General features: G+C 41.6%; 1 protein-coding gene and 1 non-coding gene across 6 annotated transcripts in view; one reads left to right on the top strand and one right to left on the bottom strand.

The window, feature by feature from the left end:
* Window positions 1-11,768, bottom strand: part of DPP8 (dipeptidyl peptidase 8) — a 78,400-nt gene extending 66,632 nt beyond the window's left edge. For 2 of the 5 annotated variants that reach the window (XR_010746312.1, XM_066344401.1), the window contains exons 1-3: window positions 11,528-11,768; window positions 9,742-9,878; window positions 5,618-5,887 (exon numbers count right to left, since the gene is read on the bottom strand). Coding sequence is in view for 4 of the 5 variants with exons in the window: in XM_066344401.1 (XP_066200498.1) it covers window positions 5,618-5,887; window positions 9,742-9,778 (307 nt within the window). In the remaining variant the exon portion in view is untranslated. The other 3 variants (XM_066344399.1, XM_066344398.1, XM_066344400.1) reach the window with 3 other exon arrangements.
* A 1,786-nt stretch (window positions 11,769-13,554) lies between these two features.
* Window positions 13,555-13,666, top strand: LOC136377801 (U6 spliceosomal RNA). The gene has a single exon (XR_010746431.1). It is a non-coding gene; the product is annotated as a U6 spliceosomal RNA (small nuclear RNA).
* Window positions 13,667-19,634: the final 5,968 nt, after the last annotated feature.

Raw genomic sequence — 19,634 nt, 5'->3', positions numbered from 1 at the left:
TCTTGGTTGTAAGAGTGTCAGCCTGGTGTTCCCTATGGCAGAGAAGACAGTCTGTGGAAGGGCATGCAGCTTCCACACTAACCCTTGCAAAGGTTGGAGATGAGCCCTCAAATATCCACATTTTTATCACTTATTTTCCTCAACTTTTCTTAAACCTTTCTGAGTTTGGGTTGCTTTATGGAGTAAAAACTTAAATATCAGTTGACATTTATTTCGGTACTTGCTTTTGTCTTAAATCTATTTTGTATATTCCAGAGTTACTTTGTTATGAACTTTTCTTTAATGTTTACTTTATTGATTTTTAGAGAGAAAGGAAGGGGGAAAGAGACAAAGACAGGAACATCAATCTGTTCCTGTATGTGCTCTGTCTGAGGACCGAACCAGCTACCTCTGTGATTTGGAATGATGCTCTAGCCCAGGGGTAGTCAATCTTTTTATACCTACCACCCACTTTTGTATCTCTGTTAGTAAAATTTTCTAACCACCTACTGGTTCCACAGTAATAATGGTGATTTATAAAGTAGGGAAGTAACTTAACTTTATAAAATTTATAAAGCAGAGTTACAGCAAGTTAAAGCATATAATAATAATTATTTATCAAGTACTTTATGTCGAATTTTTGCTAAGTTTAGCAGAATAAATCTTTATAAAACAACTTACTTTAGTTAAATCTTTTTATTTATACTTTGGTTGCTCCACTACCGCCCACCATGAAAGCTGGAACATCCACTAGTGGGCGGCAGGGACCAGGTTGACCACCACTGCAGCCCAATGAGCTATCCAGCCAGGGCACTCTGTTATAGAATACTTAAGATTGCAGTCACCTCTCCATACCATTCATAATTTTACAACATGTGATCATATTCTCTTTAAGCCCTCTCCTTCCTTATAAGAGTCTTCAGCCCTCAAATATGAAAAAGCTGGTTCTCAGCTATCCTCAAATGAAAGCCATTCCTCATAATCATTTCAGTTGTCCTTGAAACTGCTCTTCATTCTATGTTTTCCTTGGTTTCACCAATAACCAATACGAATTTCCAAGGCATAGTGTGTGTGTGTGAGTGGGGGGGGGGGGGGTACAAGGCTTATGAAGGGACTCACTTCTAAAGTTATATAAATGTCTAACCACCATGCTGTACACCTGAAACTTATCTAACCTTGAATGTCAACTGTAATTTAAAAATCGTTTTATATTTCCAAGGCATTCTATGTATACACACACTAGTTCAGTGTAAGCACAAAATGGGCTTTTCCCATTGTTTCTTTCCTTATGCACATTGGCATTTACTGGTGTTTGAAGTATATTAAAAAATTTAAGCCTGCCTGACCAGTGGTGGCACAGTGGATAGAGTATGGACCTGGGATGCTGAGGTCCCAAGTTCAAAACCCCAAAGTCGCAGGGTTGAGCATGGGTTTATCTGGCTTGAGAGCAGGCTACCAGCTTGAGTGCAGGGTTACCGGCTTGAGCATAAGATCATCGAGGTGATATGATAGGTTGCTGGCTTGAGCAAGGGGTTGCTGGCTAAGCTGGAGCTCCTGGTCAAGGCACGTATGAGAAGCAATCAATGAACAACTGAAGTAACGCAAGTATGAGTTGCTGCTTCTCATCTCTTTCCCTGCCTGTCTTTCCCTCTGGCTTTCTTAAAAAATATATTAAAAATGAATTTATAAAAAAAAATGAATTTATATAAAATTTAAAAATTCAAATAGATATAAGACTTGAACAAATTAAAAGGGATACAACTTTTTGAAAAGCTCAACATTCTAAAGATTGTCATTTCCCCCCAATTTTATATGTATAATGTAATCTTAAACTGTATAAACAGAATGGGGGGGAGGCATAATATAATTTTAGAAACAAGCAAACAAAAATAGTAAAAATAAAAAGTAAAATAAAACAGAGAGCTATGATAATATATAATAATAGCAGCAGCATAGTATTAGCGTTTGACAGACCAATGAAAAAAAAACCAGAACATCCAAAATATATAAAGGTTTTAAAAAGTAAAACTTTGGAGTTGAGAAAGCCTATCTAGTTATAATGCAAAACTACAGAAAAATAAATTTAGCAATAAAAAAAAATGACAAATTCTACATGACAAAAGACATGAAAGGCAAAAGACAAATTCTACCTCAAAGGAAAATACATGGGTTAATTCCCTCTTTATACAAAAAAAATGCCTTAAGTCAATAAGAACACCTACAACCCAATAAAAAAATAGACATGATTATAAATGGGTCATAGAAAAGGAAATATAAATGTCTTTTAAATATGTGAAAAGATGGCCAATCTTATAAGAGAAATACAAATTAATATTGCAATGAGGTATGGGATGTAATGTACAGCATGGTGACCATAGTTAATAATATTGTATTGCTTATTTGAAAGATGCAAAGAGATCAGATCTTTTTTTTTTTTTTTTTTAACAGGGACAGCAAGAGGGGGGGGGATAGACAGGGACAGACAAACAGGAACAGAGGGAGATGAGAAGCATCAATCATTAGTTTTTCGTTGCGACACCTTAGTTGTTCATTCACTGTCTCATATGTGTCTTGACTGCGGGTCTTCAGCAGACCGAGTAACCCCTTGCTCGAGCCAGAGACCTTGGGTCCAAGCTGGTGAGCTTTGCTCAAACCAGGTGTGCCTGCGCTCAAGCTGGCAACCTCAGGGTCTCGAACCTGGGTCCTCTGCATCCCAGTCCTACAGTCTATCCACTTCGCCACCACCTGGTCAGGCTAAGAGATCAGATCTTAAAAAGCCTCATCACAAGAAAAATATTTTTTGTTAACTCTATAAGGAGACTAATGTTAACTAGACTTACTGTGATAATCATTCTGCAGTGCACAGAAATACTGAATCATTATATTATACACCTGAAACTAGTATATGTCAATTATACCTTAATTTAAAAATAAAAATAAAAATAACTACAGTGAGAGATTGCTGTTCACTAATCAGACTGGGAAAGATAAAAAAGTTTGATTATTTACTATTGATACAGGTGTGGAAAAATAGCTACTCAGATACGCTGATAAAAATATAAACTCTAAAACCTCATGGAGGGGCAAATTGGCAATGTCAATCAAAATTCAGAAGATATGCACCTTTTGTCCCAGCAATTTTACTCTTTGGAATCAGTCCTATAAGTAAATTCACACATGTACAAAATGATCTGATACAGTGATATTTGCTACCTTATCTTTCGTAATAGCAAAACAGAAAAACCTAAATGCCCTTACTAGAGCTCTGGTTAAGTCAAATATGGTACAATTATAAAATGGAGGCCCTGACAGGTTGGCTTAAGGGCAGAGTGTCAGCTTGGCATGTGGAAGTCCTGGGTTTGATTCCCTGTCAGGGCACACAGGAGAAGCGCCCATCTGTTCCTTCACCCCATCCCCTCCCCTTCTCTTGCTTGCGCTCACGCGTTCTCTCTCTCTCTCTCTCTCCCATCCCCGCAGCCATGGCTGGAATGGTTTGAGCAAGTTAGCTGTAGGCACAGAGGATGGCTCCATGACCTCGCCTCAAGTGCTAAAATAGCTCAGCTGCTGAGCAACAGAGCAATGGCCCCAGATGGGCAGAGCATCAACTGGTAGGGGACTTGCTGGGTGGATCCCGGTTGGGATACATGCAGGAATCTGTCTCTCACCTGCCTGCCTCTCACTTAATAAATAAAAATAAATAAATAATGAAATAATGAAATAAATAAAGTGAAACAGAAAACTCTGGAGTTGTTTAAAAAAAGAGAATGAATCTATAATTACTGATGTGGACTCCTGCAGAAAATCTTTCTTACACACACACACACACACACACACACACACACACACACTTTTATATACACACAAGAAAGGGGAGGAAACCTATGGTAAAAATTTAATAAATAAAAAGTTAATCAGTGGTATGAATGTATTTAATTTAGGCAGATCTAAAATTTAAAGTGAATGGACTCAAGAAGAAGACACCAAAACCAGCCTTGGTTTAAAAAAAAAAACCCAGCAGCTGTTGAGAGTGGGAACAAACTAAGGGTTATTATTGTTTGTGTTTCTAATCTGACCATTACTAAGGAAAGGTGTTTTGAACTAGCATTTTAAGGTACCTGACCTGTGGTGGAACAGTGGATAAAGTGTCAAGCTAGGATGCTGAGGTTTCTGGTTCAAAACCCTTGGCTTGCCTGTTCAAGGCATATACAAGAAGCAACTACTGCCCTGGCTGGTTGGCTCAGTGGTAGAGCGTCGGCCCGGCATGTGGAAGTCCTGAGTTCGATTCCCAGATAAGGCACACAGGAAAAGCACCCATCTGCTTCTCCACCCTTCCCCTTCTCCTCTCTCTCTCTCTGTCTCTCTCTTCCCCTCCCGTAGCCAGGGCTCCACGGGAGCAGAGTTAGCCCGGGCATTGAGGACGGCTCCATGGCCTCCGCCTCAGGCACTAGAATGGCTCCAGTTGCAGCGGAGTAACGCCACCTAGTGGGCTTGCTGGGTGGATCCTCAAAGTCTTGTCTTTGCTTCCCTACTTCTCACTTCAGAAAAATACAAAACAAAACAAAAAAAAGCAACTACTATGAATTGATGCTTCCTCTTCCTGTCCCCTTTCCTTTCTCTCTCTCTCCTCTCTAAAAAAAATCAATAAATAAAGCCATTAAAAAAATGCTTTAGGAAGCAATAATTTCTGGCATCTTTAACTCTTGACTTCGAAAATAAGATCATGATCAATTCATGATTTGTTACCTCAAAGTAAAATTTGGTTAATGGGATAAACCAAAATTAAAACATTAGGCCCTGGCTGGTTGGCTCAGCGGTAGAGCGTCGGCCTGGTGTGCGGGGGACCCGGGTTCGATTCCCGACCAGGGTACATAGGAGAAGCGCCCATTTGCTTCTCCACCCCCACCCCCTCCTTCCTCTCTGTCTCTCTCTTCCCCTCCCGCAGCCAAGGCTCCATTGGAGCAAAGATGGCCCAGGCGCTGGGGATGGCTCCTTGGCCTCTGCCCCAGGCGCTAGAGTGGCTCTGGTCCTGGCAGAGCGACACCCTGGAGGGGCAGAGCATCGCCCCCTGGTGGGCAGAGCGTTGCCCCTGGTGGGCGTGCCTGGTGGATCCCAGTCGGGCGCATGCGGGAGTCTGTCTGACTGTCTCTCCCCGTTTCCAGCTTCAGAAAAATACAAAAAAAACCCAAAAAACATTAAAACTGAACTTCTTCAAATCCCTTTAATGGATTTATTTATTCACCAACTGTAGCCAGCATCTAAGTTTGAATTAAGAAAGCATTTCCACCTGATCAGGCGGCAGTGCAGTGGATAGAGAGTTGGACTGGGACGCAGAGGACCCAGGTTTGAAACCCCGAGGTCGCTGGCTTGAGTGCAGGATTCTCTGGTTTCAGCACAGCTCACCAGCTTGAGCCCAAGGTGTCTGGCTTGAGCAAGGGGTCACTTGCTCTGCTGTAGCCCCCCCCCCATATACACATGTGAGAAAGCAATCAATGAACAACTAAGGAGCTGCAACAAAGAATTGATGCTTCTCATCTCTTTCCCTTCCTGTCTGTCTGCCCCCTGTCTCGTCACAAAAAAAAAAAAGAAAAAGAAAAAGAAAAAAAAAGCATTTCCTCTTGGAAACTGACTTGATACTCACCAAGGTAATAGATCCTGTCTGAATGAGGCCCGTCGGGATCATTCCTCTTCACAAACATAAAGTCATGTGGTGCCTTAGCCATCATGTAGCCATGATATTTTCTGGTATCAGAAAGCAACTTTTTAAGCTGACTCCAGGAATACCGCTCAACATAAAATGGCTCCAATTTAGGCCGATTTCCTGATTCAATATTCTCCTCACACTCTGCAGTTTCAAAGATCTCAACACCCAGCTGTTCTGTTTCCATCGCTGCTGCCATGTTGCATTTTCCTAGAAAAACAAAGCACATAAAGTTGTTTTCAGGCCTGCCTTCTCTTATATTAATCAGAATGACAGTTGATAGGGACCCCTGCTCTCCCCCAAAAAAGCAAGAAAAAAATGCTTTTCAGCCGAGCTGCAATGAAACCTAGTAAGAAAAGCAATAGCTTACCCTTCTCTGTGTTCAGTTTAAAAATTAGATTTTAAAAAAAATTGAGGTCATGTCTATTTCACAGCAACTATAAATCCTTTGGGAACCTTTATAAAAGGCTCTCCCCTTAGGTATCCCTTGCCAAAATTCCTTTTTTCTTTTGCACACTGGAAGGAAACAGGCCTTTGTCAGTTGGCTGTTATGTTCCATCCAAGAGCATGTCAATAGTGAAGCTAAATGTGCCAAGGGAGTTAAAGTGCTTCTGCACTTTAAAAAGTGACACATTTAGTAAATGTGGACTTCTTCAGCGAACAGAAACAATCACACCAAATAGAACAGTGATAAAATTGTTGCAATGTACTTGGAATAATCTTCCTAGGACACTTACCCAAGATAACACTGTTTGCTTTTAATTGGAACTCCAAGCAACAAAAGACTTAACTGGTTGCTACATTTTTCTGTCTTCTCTTCTTGCCTAGACATCACTATCTTATGATCACTTGTGGTAACTCTATACTATAAGAAATTTACCTTATTTCCCCATGTATAAGTTGCACCCATTTTTGAAAAATTTGGGGTCTAAAAACTGGGTGCATTTTATACAGTGGTTGTGGCATTTCAAATGCCATAGATGGAACTGAGGAGGAGGCAATTTATGAAGAGAGTGATTCACCATCAGACACAGATGAGGACAAGCTAATGGATGGGAGTTTTGACAGTGATGAGGAGTTGTATGAATTTTACAATGAACAAAACTTGAGTTCAATAACTTTATGTAAATACATTTTTTTCAAATTTCAGGCTCCAAAAATTAAGGTGCATCTTATACATAGGAGTGTCTTATACACGAGGAAATATGGTATATGACTATTATTTCAGATTATACAAGTTTTACTTTCCTGATTCTTCAAGTGGCTTTAATAGTTGAAGTAGTAGCCCGACCTGTGGTGGGACAGTAGATAAAATGTTGACGTGGACTGCTGAGGTCACCAGTTCAAAACCCCTGGCTTGCCTGGTCAAGGCACTTATCGGAATTGATGCTCCCTGTTCCTGCCCCTCTCTTCTCTCTCTCTCCCCTCTCTCTAAAACAAATAAATTAAAAAGAAATAGTTGAAGTAGTTGATAAAGAGACTAATTTTTGTATTATCAATACTGTATTTTGATAAAAGTCTGAGTCCAATTTATCAGTTCAACTTGCAGTGTTAATATTTCATCCATTAATGTTTATTTCCATGTTACAAATCTAGAAGAGGATGTATTTTTCCCTTATTTCAATATTAAAATGTAACAGGAGTGCAAAGTATCAGAGAAAATAACAAGCAGTGTTATTACAAGCCATCATTGTGTGATATACTCACATGCATTATTTATGACATTACCAAAAAGAAGCAACATAAATAGAAATACTGGGGCAACTGCTCTTTTTGAACTATTAAATGTCAAAAACTTGTTGGTTTGGGATATTGCATTTATGTAAGCAAGTTCATTTAATTTTTTTTTTTGAGACACAGAGAGAGAGGGAAAGAAAAGAGTGACAGGGAAGCAGAGTGAGAAGCAGCAACTCACAGTTGCTTTCATTTTAGTTGTGCACTGATTGCTTCTCTAAAGTAGGAAGAGATGAAAAGTGAGAAGCATCAACTCGTAGTTGCTTTTACTTTAGTTGTGCACTGAATGCTTCTTGAACATGCCTTGAATAGGGATTGGACGCGGTCAAGTCAAGTCAGTGTCTCCTTTTGGGCTTAAACCAGCAACCCTGGGATCACATGGATAATCCCCAGCTCAAGCCAGTGACCCCATGCTCAAGCTGGCAACTTCAGCATTCCAGGTCAACACTTTATCCAGTGTGCCACCACCAGTCAGGCAAGTTCACATGATTATTAACTACTAGAAAAATCAATACATGGTGTATATTTATTCTTTTTTTTTAATTGATTTTTTTTTGTGGGGGAGAGACATCAATTTGTTGTTCCACTTATTTATGTATTCACTGGTTGATTCTTGTATGTACTGACTGGAGATCAAACTTGCAACCTTGCCATATAGAAACGATGCTCTAACCAACCGAGTTACCCAGCCAGGGCCTATTAAATATGTCCTTTTCAGGTTAATAGTTTATGGTAATAACTACCAACCACATAGAAAATGTAATTAGCAGGTGTGGGTTGTGAATTAGCCCATCAGGTATGCACTATGGCATGCAAAATGAACTAAATTGTGTGGCCAGGGTAGTGTGTCTTTTTTTTTTTTTTTCTGAAGCTGGAAACGGGGAGGCAGTCAGACAGACTCCCGCATGCGCCCGACCGGGATCCACCCGGCACGCCCACCAGGGGGCGATGCTCTGCCCATCCGGGGCATCTCTCTGTCCTGACCAGAGCCACTCTAGCGCCTGGGGCAGAGGCCAAGGAGCCATCCCCAGCGCCCGGGCCATCTTTTGCTCCAATGGAGCCTCGGCTGCAGGAGGGGAAGAGAGAGACAGAGAGGAAGGGGTGGAGAAGCAGATGGGCACCTCTCCTGTGTGCCCTGGCCAGAAATCGAACCTGGGACTTCCGCACGCCAGGCCGATGCTCTACCACTGAGCCAACCGGCCAGGGCCAAGTAGTGTGTCTTTTTTCATGCTATAGTAAACTGTACTACCATTTTTAATGTAATAGTAGCAAAAGTGGCCAGAAAAGCCATTTGAAAGTAATTAAGTATACAATGTGTAACATTATTACAACTTTATATCCATATAATGTAATTATATGGATATTTATAACTTATAATGTTATTACAACTGGGCATTTATCATCAATGATTAAAATCCAAACAGCTCAGCAGAGAAAAAGTCATTTAACTCAACTGGTATTCAGCACACTGATATTAAGCAGTAGTACGTGACAAAGGTAGCTGATTGCCCACCTAAAAGCTAGTGTAAACCTACTTTCTATCAGATGTGTCAATGGATATAGCTTTATTTTTAATGGAGAGAAGCAGCTGCACAAACTGGCCTCATTTTTTTCAACTCTCTTTTTGTTAAATTGGGAACTTCATCTCCAAGAACAGGGCTAAGGAATAGAACAGAGGGCTAAGCAGATAGATTTCTTAAGTCTTACTGCCCAGCTTCTTGAGTTGTCATTAACTTGATATCTCTCCTATATAAAAGCTGCATTAGCTTGCACTTAAAATTATTGGTATTCCTAAATTGTACAAAGTCTCTGGACTATTTCTCTTTCTATACACACATACATTTTACAGTTCAAATGGCATTACTACTACCCTGGCTGAGTAGCTCAGGTGGTTAGAGTGCCATCCCAATTTGCCAAGTTTGCGGGTTTGATCCCCAGTTAGGGCACATACAAGAATCAACCAATGAATGCATAAATAAGTGGAACGACAGATCAGTGTTTCTCTCTCTCCATAAAATCAATAAATAAAAATTACAAAAAAAAAATATTTGTAATGACACTACTACTTCATATTTATGGTAAACGTATATATATCCTGCATTTCCTAGAATAGATCTGATATATAATTTTAGTAATTTACACAAATGTGTATAAGTGATTTAATTTCTAGATTTCTGTAACACCTATATAAAGATACATTCTCAAAACATGTGACCCAAGTTTTCTAATTTCAAAAGTTAGAAAATAGCGTCAGCAGACATTCTCAGCACAGTACATATATTTCACTACCCCACCTACCTCCTCACTTAAGGCCCTTCTCTGGTTCTTACCTGATTGTATTTTCATCTGCTCAGATCTCTTCCACATTCAAAGAGATCTTTTTCAAGTGACTCAACTTGAAGCACAGATGCCTCCACTCATCCTGCTCTCTATTCACAAGAGTCTTTCCTTTTCTCACCATCCAATCCTGTTCACCGAGATAATGAAATATAATATAAGGCTGCAGATCATTATTAAAATGAATCATATGTGGCCAAAAAGATTGTTTTAAAAGTCTGAAATAGTAGTTAAAACTGATATTCTTTTTGGTTAAAATATAATGCCTTAATTATTCTGTCTGCATTTCAGATTGTTAAAATTATAAAATTATTTCAGAAATGTATAGTCCAATTTACTCAAGACTATCCTAACAACAGTATAAATCCTGACATCCAAACATACATTAAAAGTTATGGAAAAGCTTTAAAACCTATAAAAGGCATACAGATGTGAGGTTGTTCAGTGGCTATTGCAAAGCCTCAAAATGACAGATGATTAACAAAACTAACTTCTATGGTACTGTTCCTCATATAATAATACATTTGTATTATCTTATATAACTTACTGAACAGCTTGGAGACAGAATAGACTCGGTAAGAATTATAGAGTAGGCCATTTTTGTGGAAAGGGAACTAATTTGCATTTAATAATTCAAGATTTTCACAAGATATATTGATACAATGTACTATCCATTTGAAGTACATTCCAATTATGTCTCCTTTCCATGTACACTATGAAAATAACTGAATTGTTAACTTTTCTGGAAAAGCATTAAAGCTGTTGAAATTATGGCTTAGTAAAAGAAACATGAAAAAGGATCTGTGATTACACCTGTTACTGTATCAGTTTTAATTCTGGGTCCTGCTAGCCCACGCTGGTGGAGCTGGAGAGAGGTGTGGTGAGGAAAGCTCAGTGGAGGGAAAACGGTGAAGTTATGACAGCACCGCAACAATGTAAGATGTCAAGACACCTTCCCATGAACTATAAGCCCCTCAGAGAAGAGCATGTCGGGTTAGAAAATAGCTTCAGCCAGGATTCTTGAATTTGGATCCATTAGTTTTTAATCCAAGGGTCAAATCATCGTCCACTTAAAACACCCCTAAACCTCCCTGAAGCCTAGTTCTTTCACTCTTCAGAATCCACAGCTAGTTGAAAGGTTCATTATCAGAGATTTGTCAAAGACTGTGAAAGCTATGAATGAGGAATGTGAGAAGGGGGGACGGAGGAGAGGCCAAGACTTAGAAGTCTTAGGAGAAAAATGTGTGATGAGAAATTTTAAAAAGGACAGTATCTATCCTGCCCTAGGGGACTGACCTAGAATGAGAGGGGTCTAGTGAGCAGGGAGGGAGGGAGTCCACCTAGAGTGAGGCAACAGAAAGAACACCAGCTGGGAAACCAGAAAAATCTCAGTCCAAGTTCGATCTCCCCCAGTTGGGCTTTAGGCAAATCCCTCTGCCTCTGCGGGCTTCCGTTTCCTCATCTGCACGCCCGGACAGTACCCGGCTCCCAACCCCAGAAGGGCTCAATTATGATAACGGACGTGGAAGTCCGGAGGCCAGCACCCAGCGTTCAAGGGGTGCCTAGTGAACGTTGGTCGACTCGGAATTTCAGAGCCTCCGCTTCCTCTTCCGGCAAACGGGGCCCCGCCACAGTCTCCGGCTCGCGCAGGGCAGTGCGCCGGCTGCGCCGCAGAGCGGGCTAGCCCGGAGGACGCGCGGGGCGGCTCCTAGGTGAGGCGGAGAGGGCCCGGTGGGCTGGGGCCCAGGCCTCACGGCGAAGAAGAGGCGGATACTGCACCTTCTCCCCCCCGGCCCCGCCCGGACCGTCCCGACGTGCGTTACGGTGCGGGCCTGCGCCGTTTCATGCCGCGCCGCCTCCTCTCCCAACCCAGCTGCGGCAACTTCCTTCGCGACCGCGCCGGCGATAACCCAGGAGGACCGGGGGCACTTAAGGCGGCGGCGGCGGCGGGCTCCCACGGCTCCCGCGGCTTCGGCACTTCCGGTTCCTTGCGACCCGCCCTCCGACCAGCGAAGGCGTAGCGGGGCCAAGAAGGGCGCCGCTCGCTGCTAGGTGGGGTCTGCTACCACAGTGCCTTCTCGTGGCGGGAGGAGCAAACGGGGCGCGGGAAGGAGACTGGGTTGGAGTGGAGGTCAGAGTTGAAATCCAGAAATTGACAAGTCACTTGCAGGAAGTCACAGGACGAATAGTGGCGTGTCTCTACTTAGCCATTTTTTTTTTTCATTCAACTAGATATCAAGTGCCTCCTCTGTGCGTGGCAGAGTTTTAGGCGCTGAGATTACTGCAAGAAGCAAGCCAAGCAAAAATTCCTGCCCCTTGATGGAGATTATGTAGAGAGGGAAGGAAGGGAACAGGGCCCTGGGGATCCTGAGTGTCTTATTGTTATGGTGGAACGAAACCTGAAGTTGCAGTCAGAAAGCTTGGTTCTAGTACCGTTGTATCGGAACAGTGAGAAACAGACGTTTTGCCACACAATTAAGTAGCCAAATTAAGGAGTCTTTATTTTGAAGCCAGCGACCACTGGGAGACCTAAGTCATTCAAATCATGTGGCCCAGAACACAGTTTGGGGCCAGCTGTTAAAGACAAAATCACATACTGGTTGGGGTATCGGGAAGGAAGGGGAGCTCAGCGAAGTATGGTACAAAAGCAATAAAACATATTCATTAATCTCGCTAAGAAGTTTATTAAATCTTACTGTCTTGTTACAATGTTTATCTATAGGATCAGATTAAAGAAAAAATATTTTTACACACTAAGACCATAAACTTTAAAGATGATAACACAGTAGTGATAAGTGTTTCGCATGCCTAAGAAAAACATTCCTAAACATTCTAGGATTTACAACCCACCCCTGAAACATCTGAAATTTGGAGAAACTAACTTTAAGGCCAAGGGTAGGGAGTTTTAGACCTAAGTCAGTTCTGGGGTTACTTAGAGTTAAAAATGGAAGAGAAGCTAAATAAAGTTATTTATGCTAACAGCCTTTTTTTTCTATATTTCAGTACCAATTATTAGTGGTCTTCAGCAGATTTTGCATGCTTTCTCTGTAAAAGAGATGTAATAAGACGTCACTTAGTTGCAATTAAGGAGAACCGTGCGTGTCACAGTTGACACATAAAGATGGAGAGACTGGGGCCCAGGGCACAGAAGTGAGTGACACTTGCTTTAATCAGAAACAGAGGCAGGTTCCTTGCCGCACAATTTCTTTCCTAGTCTACACCATTCACTGGCTGAGAGAAAGAGAAAAAGGGAGCTGGGGGAATGACTGAGGGAGTGGTGGGCACAGAACGAAAATGGTGAGAAAGATGGGCCTCCGCTATTTCTATTATTACAAGAACATGCGTCAGAGGTGTGTGTCATTAGTCTTTATGTTAATAGCACTAATAAAAGATCCATTTGGCTGCTGTTTCCACTCCTCAGTATGTAATTATTCACTCTGAGGTTAAATGCGTCTTCTCTCAGATTTTTTTTTTTTTTTAGCTGAGCTCCCCTAAAATAAAGGTACAGTCATTTTCAGTGGAACTCTGAATTTTCTGCACGTGACTCAAAAGTCAGTTTTAAGGCTTTGAATGCACAGGTACATGTGAACAAAATACAGTGAAATACCCTGTACTTCATTTAATTAATCCAATCAGTGTATATTGAATCTGCCACATGCCTGTTACTGTTCTAGGCACTGGTGCTACAGTAGTGACCAAAGTAGGCAAAACTCCTGTCTTTGTGCAGTTTATGTCCTAATAAGAGGAAAAAGACCTCCTGAAAAACAAACAAAGCATATATATAATTTTATGGATTTTAAAAAACAGTGCTCGCTTCAGCAGCACATATACTAAAATTAGAATGATACAGAAAAGATTATATTAGCACGGTCCCTGTGCAAGGATGGCACGCAAATTTGTGAAGCGTTCCATATATTTTTTTATTCTAACAGTTGTTTTCATTAAAACAGATTGTTAAAGAAAAAATAATAAAGGACTATATAAGTCATGTGGTTAGTTTTGGATTGAACTAGATTTGAATTCAGATTTCATGGTTTCCAGTCTTATCATCTTTCTCTATAGCAGGCTTAAAAAGCCTCAGACCCCGAGAAAGCTGGAGGGGAACATCAACACCATGGACCTGGAGACTGTGCATGTATCCATGTAGGCCTCACAGGCAAAGGCTTGAACTGAAGCATATATGAGTCTTAGCAGAATGCCTTGTGGTTTTTCCAAAACAGGAGAATATGGGAGGCTTATAAGGACCTCAGTCAATTAGCAACATATACTTATATCTTCCTTGATTTATTTTTTAAAATTTTATTTATTGATTTTAATGGGAGAGAAAGGGGGGAGAAAGAGAGGGAGACAGAAATATCAATCTATTTCTATTTATGCCCTGGTAGGGAATTGAACCCACAACCTTCATGTTTTGGGATGATGCTCTAACCAACAGAGCTATCTGGCCAGGGCTCTTCCTGGATTTAGAGCATGACCCAGATTAAAAAAAAAAAAAAAAAAGAAAAAACTCTAGAAACCCTGACTTCCCAGAGGGTCATGCCCAGGGCCTTGTTCCTGGATAGCACTACTTGCACCACATCCACCCAACAACAAGCATCATTCTTTCCATTTGAATTTAGTGTAAATGCAACTTTTTAACATTATTAAAGAAATATCCACTAATACTCCCACTATCTTACCATGACTTTTGTTTTTTATGCATACTTTACATATGTAGCAGGGGCAACATTTTCAAGCCACATACAGATGTGTACATATATTTCATAGCCTTAGTTTTTCTGTCATTCAACCCAACCTGTATTTATACAACCCATTTCACTTAATAGTAAAAAGTATAATTTTTTTTTTTGTAAAAAGTATAATCTTGATTAATTCCAGGCAAACCCATTCACACAATTCAGGATCTTCCCTGGTGGAGAGGATAATGTCCAGTCCCAAGTCTATACCAAGTTCTGCTAAGCTGTCCTTTATCCTTGCTGTAGTAGTATGAATAATGTCCTACCAAAACCCATGTCTACCCAGAACCTTTAATGAGAACTTATTTGTAAATAGGCTCTTTGCAGGTGTAATTAGTTCAGATGAGATCAGATTAGATTACAGTGGACCCCAAATCCAACGAGTGGTGTCCTTTTAAGAAAACCATGTGAAGACATAGGGACACACACACTCACAAGGCCATGTGACAACAGAGATTGGAATGATACTGGTAAAGCCAAAGAACACCAAGGGTAACCAGCAACCATCAGAATCTAGGAAGAGGCAAGGATTCTTCCTTAAAGCCTTCAGAGCATGGCCCTGCTAACCCCTTGCCTTTGGACGTCTAGCCTCCAGAACTGTGAGAGAATAAATTTCTATTGTTTTAAGCCACCTGGTCTGTGGTACTTTCTTATGGAAGCTCTAGAAAACAAATATGATAACTAATCCTCAGGTTTGACCTTTCCTCCCATGATGTACCAATTAAATATCTGTTATCCCTCAGTTTCCAGTTGTTAGTCAACACTCTATTCCTTTTCTTCCCAACTTCTGGCCCTCCTCAGATGCTCTTCTGAACCCACACTCACACCTAGAGAGCTGCAGGTCTTCTCTTACCAGCCCTCACCCTCCATTTCCACTCACTGCTGTTCCACTAGTGTTAGGCAGGGTAAACAGTTATCAGGGAAGGGGAAGAGGAACAAGGGGGAGTTTCTCTCACCCACTAAACGAGGGAGTCAGCAGTCCTGAAACTGGACAAAACAAGATAACCAGGCGTCCCAACAATTACAAGAAAAACTACAAAGGGGAACCTTGAAACCCTATTAGCCCTGATAACAGGGAAACAAAGACTTGAAGCTAAGGGTACATAACTCCTAAGACCCCAACAGGTGTGGTGTGCAGACTAGCTGAGCTTGCCTGCTTGTGCCTTGCACCAAGTGTATAGCTTTGCTGAATAAACTACTTGCTTTGCTTGAACGCTGCACCCTATCTCTTGCCTGAATTCTTTCTTGTGAGCATGACAAGAACCAAGGAGGGAGAAGCCCCAGTGACTCAGGTCTTCTCTGGTGACACTAGGGTACTGCTTCTCTAGGGCCTTGCACTAATTCTTGTGCAAAAGTATGAAGCTTTTCTTTCCCTAGATTCTTAAACTTGTCATGAGGGGTAGGGATCTACTATCCCCCTCAGCTCTCGAGAAGCACTTAAGGAGAGGTGAGGGCAAGACTCAAGCTCCTTTTCAAGGGTACTCCCTTTCTTCCCTTTTGACTTCCTCCTTCCTGCTCTACTTGCAAATTTTTATTTAGTCTACATATTATTCCAAATATTTCCTGTCTTGCATGTGAAGCTGAGCTTAAAAGAAGTATTTGATTTTCTGTTTTCTGGTCCCGGAGAACTCCCAGAAAACAATGGCTGCCCCATTCTAGCACCCTAAATCGGGAAGGATCGAGGGTTTTAAAGGAGGAAAACAAAAACACAAGTTACTTCCCAGTATTTTACCAATACATACAGTCGTAATAATAATTTTTTAATCTTTTTAATCCAGTAAGAGGAGGGGAGGCAGAGACAGACTCTCACATGCACCCCAACTGGGATTCACCTGGCAAGCCTACTTGGGAGTGATGCTCTGCCCATCTGGGGTGTTGCTCCATTGCTCAGCAACTAAGCTCTTCTTGGAACCTGAGGCGGAGGCCATGGAGCCATCCTCAGCACCCAGGGCTAACTTGCTCCAATCTAGCCATGGCTGCAGGAGGAGAGAGAAAAAGAGAGAGAGAGAGAGAGAGAGAGAGAGAGAGAGAAAGTGAGTAGGGGAGGGGTGAAGAAGCAGATGGTTGCTTCTCCTGTGTGCCCTGACCAGGAACTAACCCAGGACATCCATACACTGGGCTGATGCTCTACCACTGAGCAAACCAGCCAGAGCCTATAATTTTTTAATTTTTAAAATTATAAACATTTTAACATTGCTAGTTTCTAATTCATGTTGCACAGCTCTATAGTTTTGGCATTAAGTAGTTATACTACAATTCAATCAGTTATTCCTGTGTAATTTCCACCATGTAACACCATAAACATCTTCATATATACTTCTTCTTTCCTTGAAATTACTTTCTTAGAATAAAATCACGAAAGGGTTACTAGGCTAATCAGCATAAACATCTCCATTTTCTTGCTATGTGTTGCAAAACTAATTGCCAAAATGATTCCATGAATTCATTTTGCCTTTAGCTACATACAACATGTGTGCCAATTTCACTAAGATTTTTTTTAGCACTGGGCATTTTCATCGATAAACATATTTTCATCATCTACTTTATGAAACACATTATGCTAGATACTATAGAATACCCAAAAGAGGTAATCTGTGTTCTAGGGAGATTTATTATTATTATTATTATTCATTTTAGAGAGGAGAGAGAGAGAGGGAAGGTGGGGGAGGAGCAGGAAGCATCAACTCCCGTACGTGCCCTGACCAGGCCAGCCCAGGGTTTCGAAATGATGACCCTGTGTTCCAGGTTGACGCTTTACCCACTGCGCCACCGCAGGTCAGGCCAAAAGGAGATTTATAATTTAGTTGAGAAAGCAGATTATAAGCATATTATGCACACACTAATAGCAGCTGACTACAGGAAATGACAGACTAGAGTTTGTTTTTCCACATCTCCCAATTTTGTCCCTTTTGGAGGGCATAGTACAAACCAGGCTGCAATACAAAAAAAAAAAAAAGGACATTTTCCCCTCATTTTTTTCTTATTTGTTTTTATTTATTTATTTATTTATTTTCGTATTTAAGTTTTTAAATAGGTAACACTGTCACATGATTCAAAAATTTTGAAGTATATAAGGATATATAATAAAAAACGTTCTCCCATCCTGATCCTCTAGTCACCCAGTTTCCTTCCCCATAAGAAACAAGAAACATATTATTGGTTTCTTGCATATATACTCTCCAGTCATATTTTATGATATATAAACATGCATGGGTGTGTGTGTCGATACAAATATAAATATATATATATACTTTTTAAATATATTAAAAAAAATTTTTTTAAGAGAGAGAGACAGAGTGAGGGACAGATAGGGACAGACAGGAAGGGAGAGAGATGAGAAGCATCAATTCTTCATTGCAGCACCTTAGTTGTTCATTGATTGCTTTCTCATATATGCCTTGACCAGGAGGCTCCAGCAGATCAAATGACCTGTTGCTCAAGCCAGTGATTTTGGGCTCTAGCCAGCAACCTTGGGCTTCAAACCAGTGACCGCACAAGTCAGCGACCATGGGGTCATGTCTATGATTCCATGCTCAAACTGGCAATCCTGCACTCAAGCCAGCAACCTTGGAGCTCAAACCTGGGTCCTCTCTGTCCAAGTCCGACACTCTATTAACTGCACCACCGCCTGGTCAGGCTACAGAGATATATATTATTTCTCCCAGTACTCCATTATTTTTTACACAAATAGTAGCATACTTACCCACTGTCTATACCTGGCAACCACATGGGCAGCCCAGAGAGCCAGGAATTATCAGGTAGGTCAAACTGAATGGAGTGAAAGGCCATTCTCCATCCCCAAGGATGGTTAAGCCTGAGTGAGGACATCTGTGCACATGCTTCTGAACTGTGGCTTGACAGGCTGTGGATGACTGACTGCAATCCCATCCTCCTGGCATAGTTAGGGTGACAGGGCTCTGAGCTGGATGTACATCATTCTGCAGTAGAGACCTACTGGATCATCTGCCTGGGCTGATCCAGTAGGTCTCTCTCTCCATTGTCAGCTTTGTGCTCTCCAGACAGAGAAACGTAATTTTGGTTAAGGGTATCTGGCTTGGTGATCCTGGTTGAGGCACAAAAAAAGCCAAATTTTTACAGCACATTTCCTTCCTTCCTTCCTTCCTTCCTTCCTTCCTTCCTTCCTTCCTTCCTTCTTTCCTTCCTTCCTTCTTTTCTTTATTTTTCTGAAATGTGAAGCAGGGAGGCAGAGAGACAGACTCCTGAAAGCGCTCGACCGGGATCCACCCAGCATGTCCACTAGGGCGTGATGCTCTGTCATCTGGGGCATTGCTCAATTGCAATTGGAGTTATTTTAGCACCTGAGGCGGAGGCCATGGAGCCATCCTCAGTGCTTGGGTCAACTTTGCTCCAATGGAGCCTTGGCTGAGGGAGGGGAAGAGAGAGGTAGAGAGAAGGTAGAGGGGGAAGGGTGGAGAAGCAGATTAGTGCTTCTCCTGTGTGCCTTGACCAGTAATCAAACCCAGGACATCCATAGGCCGGGCTGGGCCAACACTCTATCACTGAGCCAGCTGGCCAGGACCTCTTTCTTTTCCTTCCTTCCTCCCTTCCTTCCTTCCTTCCTTCCTTCCTTCCTTCCTTCCTTCCTTCCTTCCTTCCTTTCTTCCTCCCTCCCCCCCTCCTTCCCTCCCTCTCTCCCTCTCCCTCTCCCTCTCCTTCCTCTCCTCCCTCCTTCCTTTCCTCCCTTCCTTCCTTCCAGTCTTATGTTCTAAAATTTCTCCCATGAATAGAAGAGTCTGTAAAAAGGAGAACGAGAATGCACATGATCACTTGACCAAGGCAGGAAAGTAGCCTGAAGCATTGAGCCTGGGCTTCCTCCAAAGCAAGCACTCAACAAATGTTTCCTGTGGCCCAAAGGGAGAGATAGACCTGGGCCAAACGGGGCTGGAGAAGCAGGACACAGGGTAGGACACACATTAGAAGTACAAGGTAGGATACAAAGACAATGCTTAATTTGCATTTTCATTTGACTTTCATTATCATAAAACCCTACCTACTTCAGCTTAGCAGTTACTCTTGTTTCTGCTTGTTTATGTCCTCGCCTTCTTTTAGGTTTCCCCCCCATATTTTAGTTTTTATATGTATAGTTTGCCTGGATGCTACTCTTCCTCTTTCCATTTCAATTTTTTATT

This window comes from Saccopteryx leptura, chromosome 6 (genome assembly GCF_036850995.1).
Source record: "Saccopteryx leptura isolate mSacLep1 chromosome 6, mSacLep1_pri_phased_curated, whole genome shotgun sequence".
Taxonomy (NCBI): Eukaryota; Metazoa; Chordata; class Mammalia; order Chiroptera; family Emballonuridae; genus Saccopteryx; species Saccopteryx leptura.
Note: the sequence above shows the minus strand (reverse complement) of the source record. Positions and strands in the feature narration are given on the sequence as shown.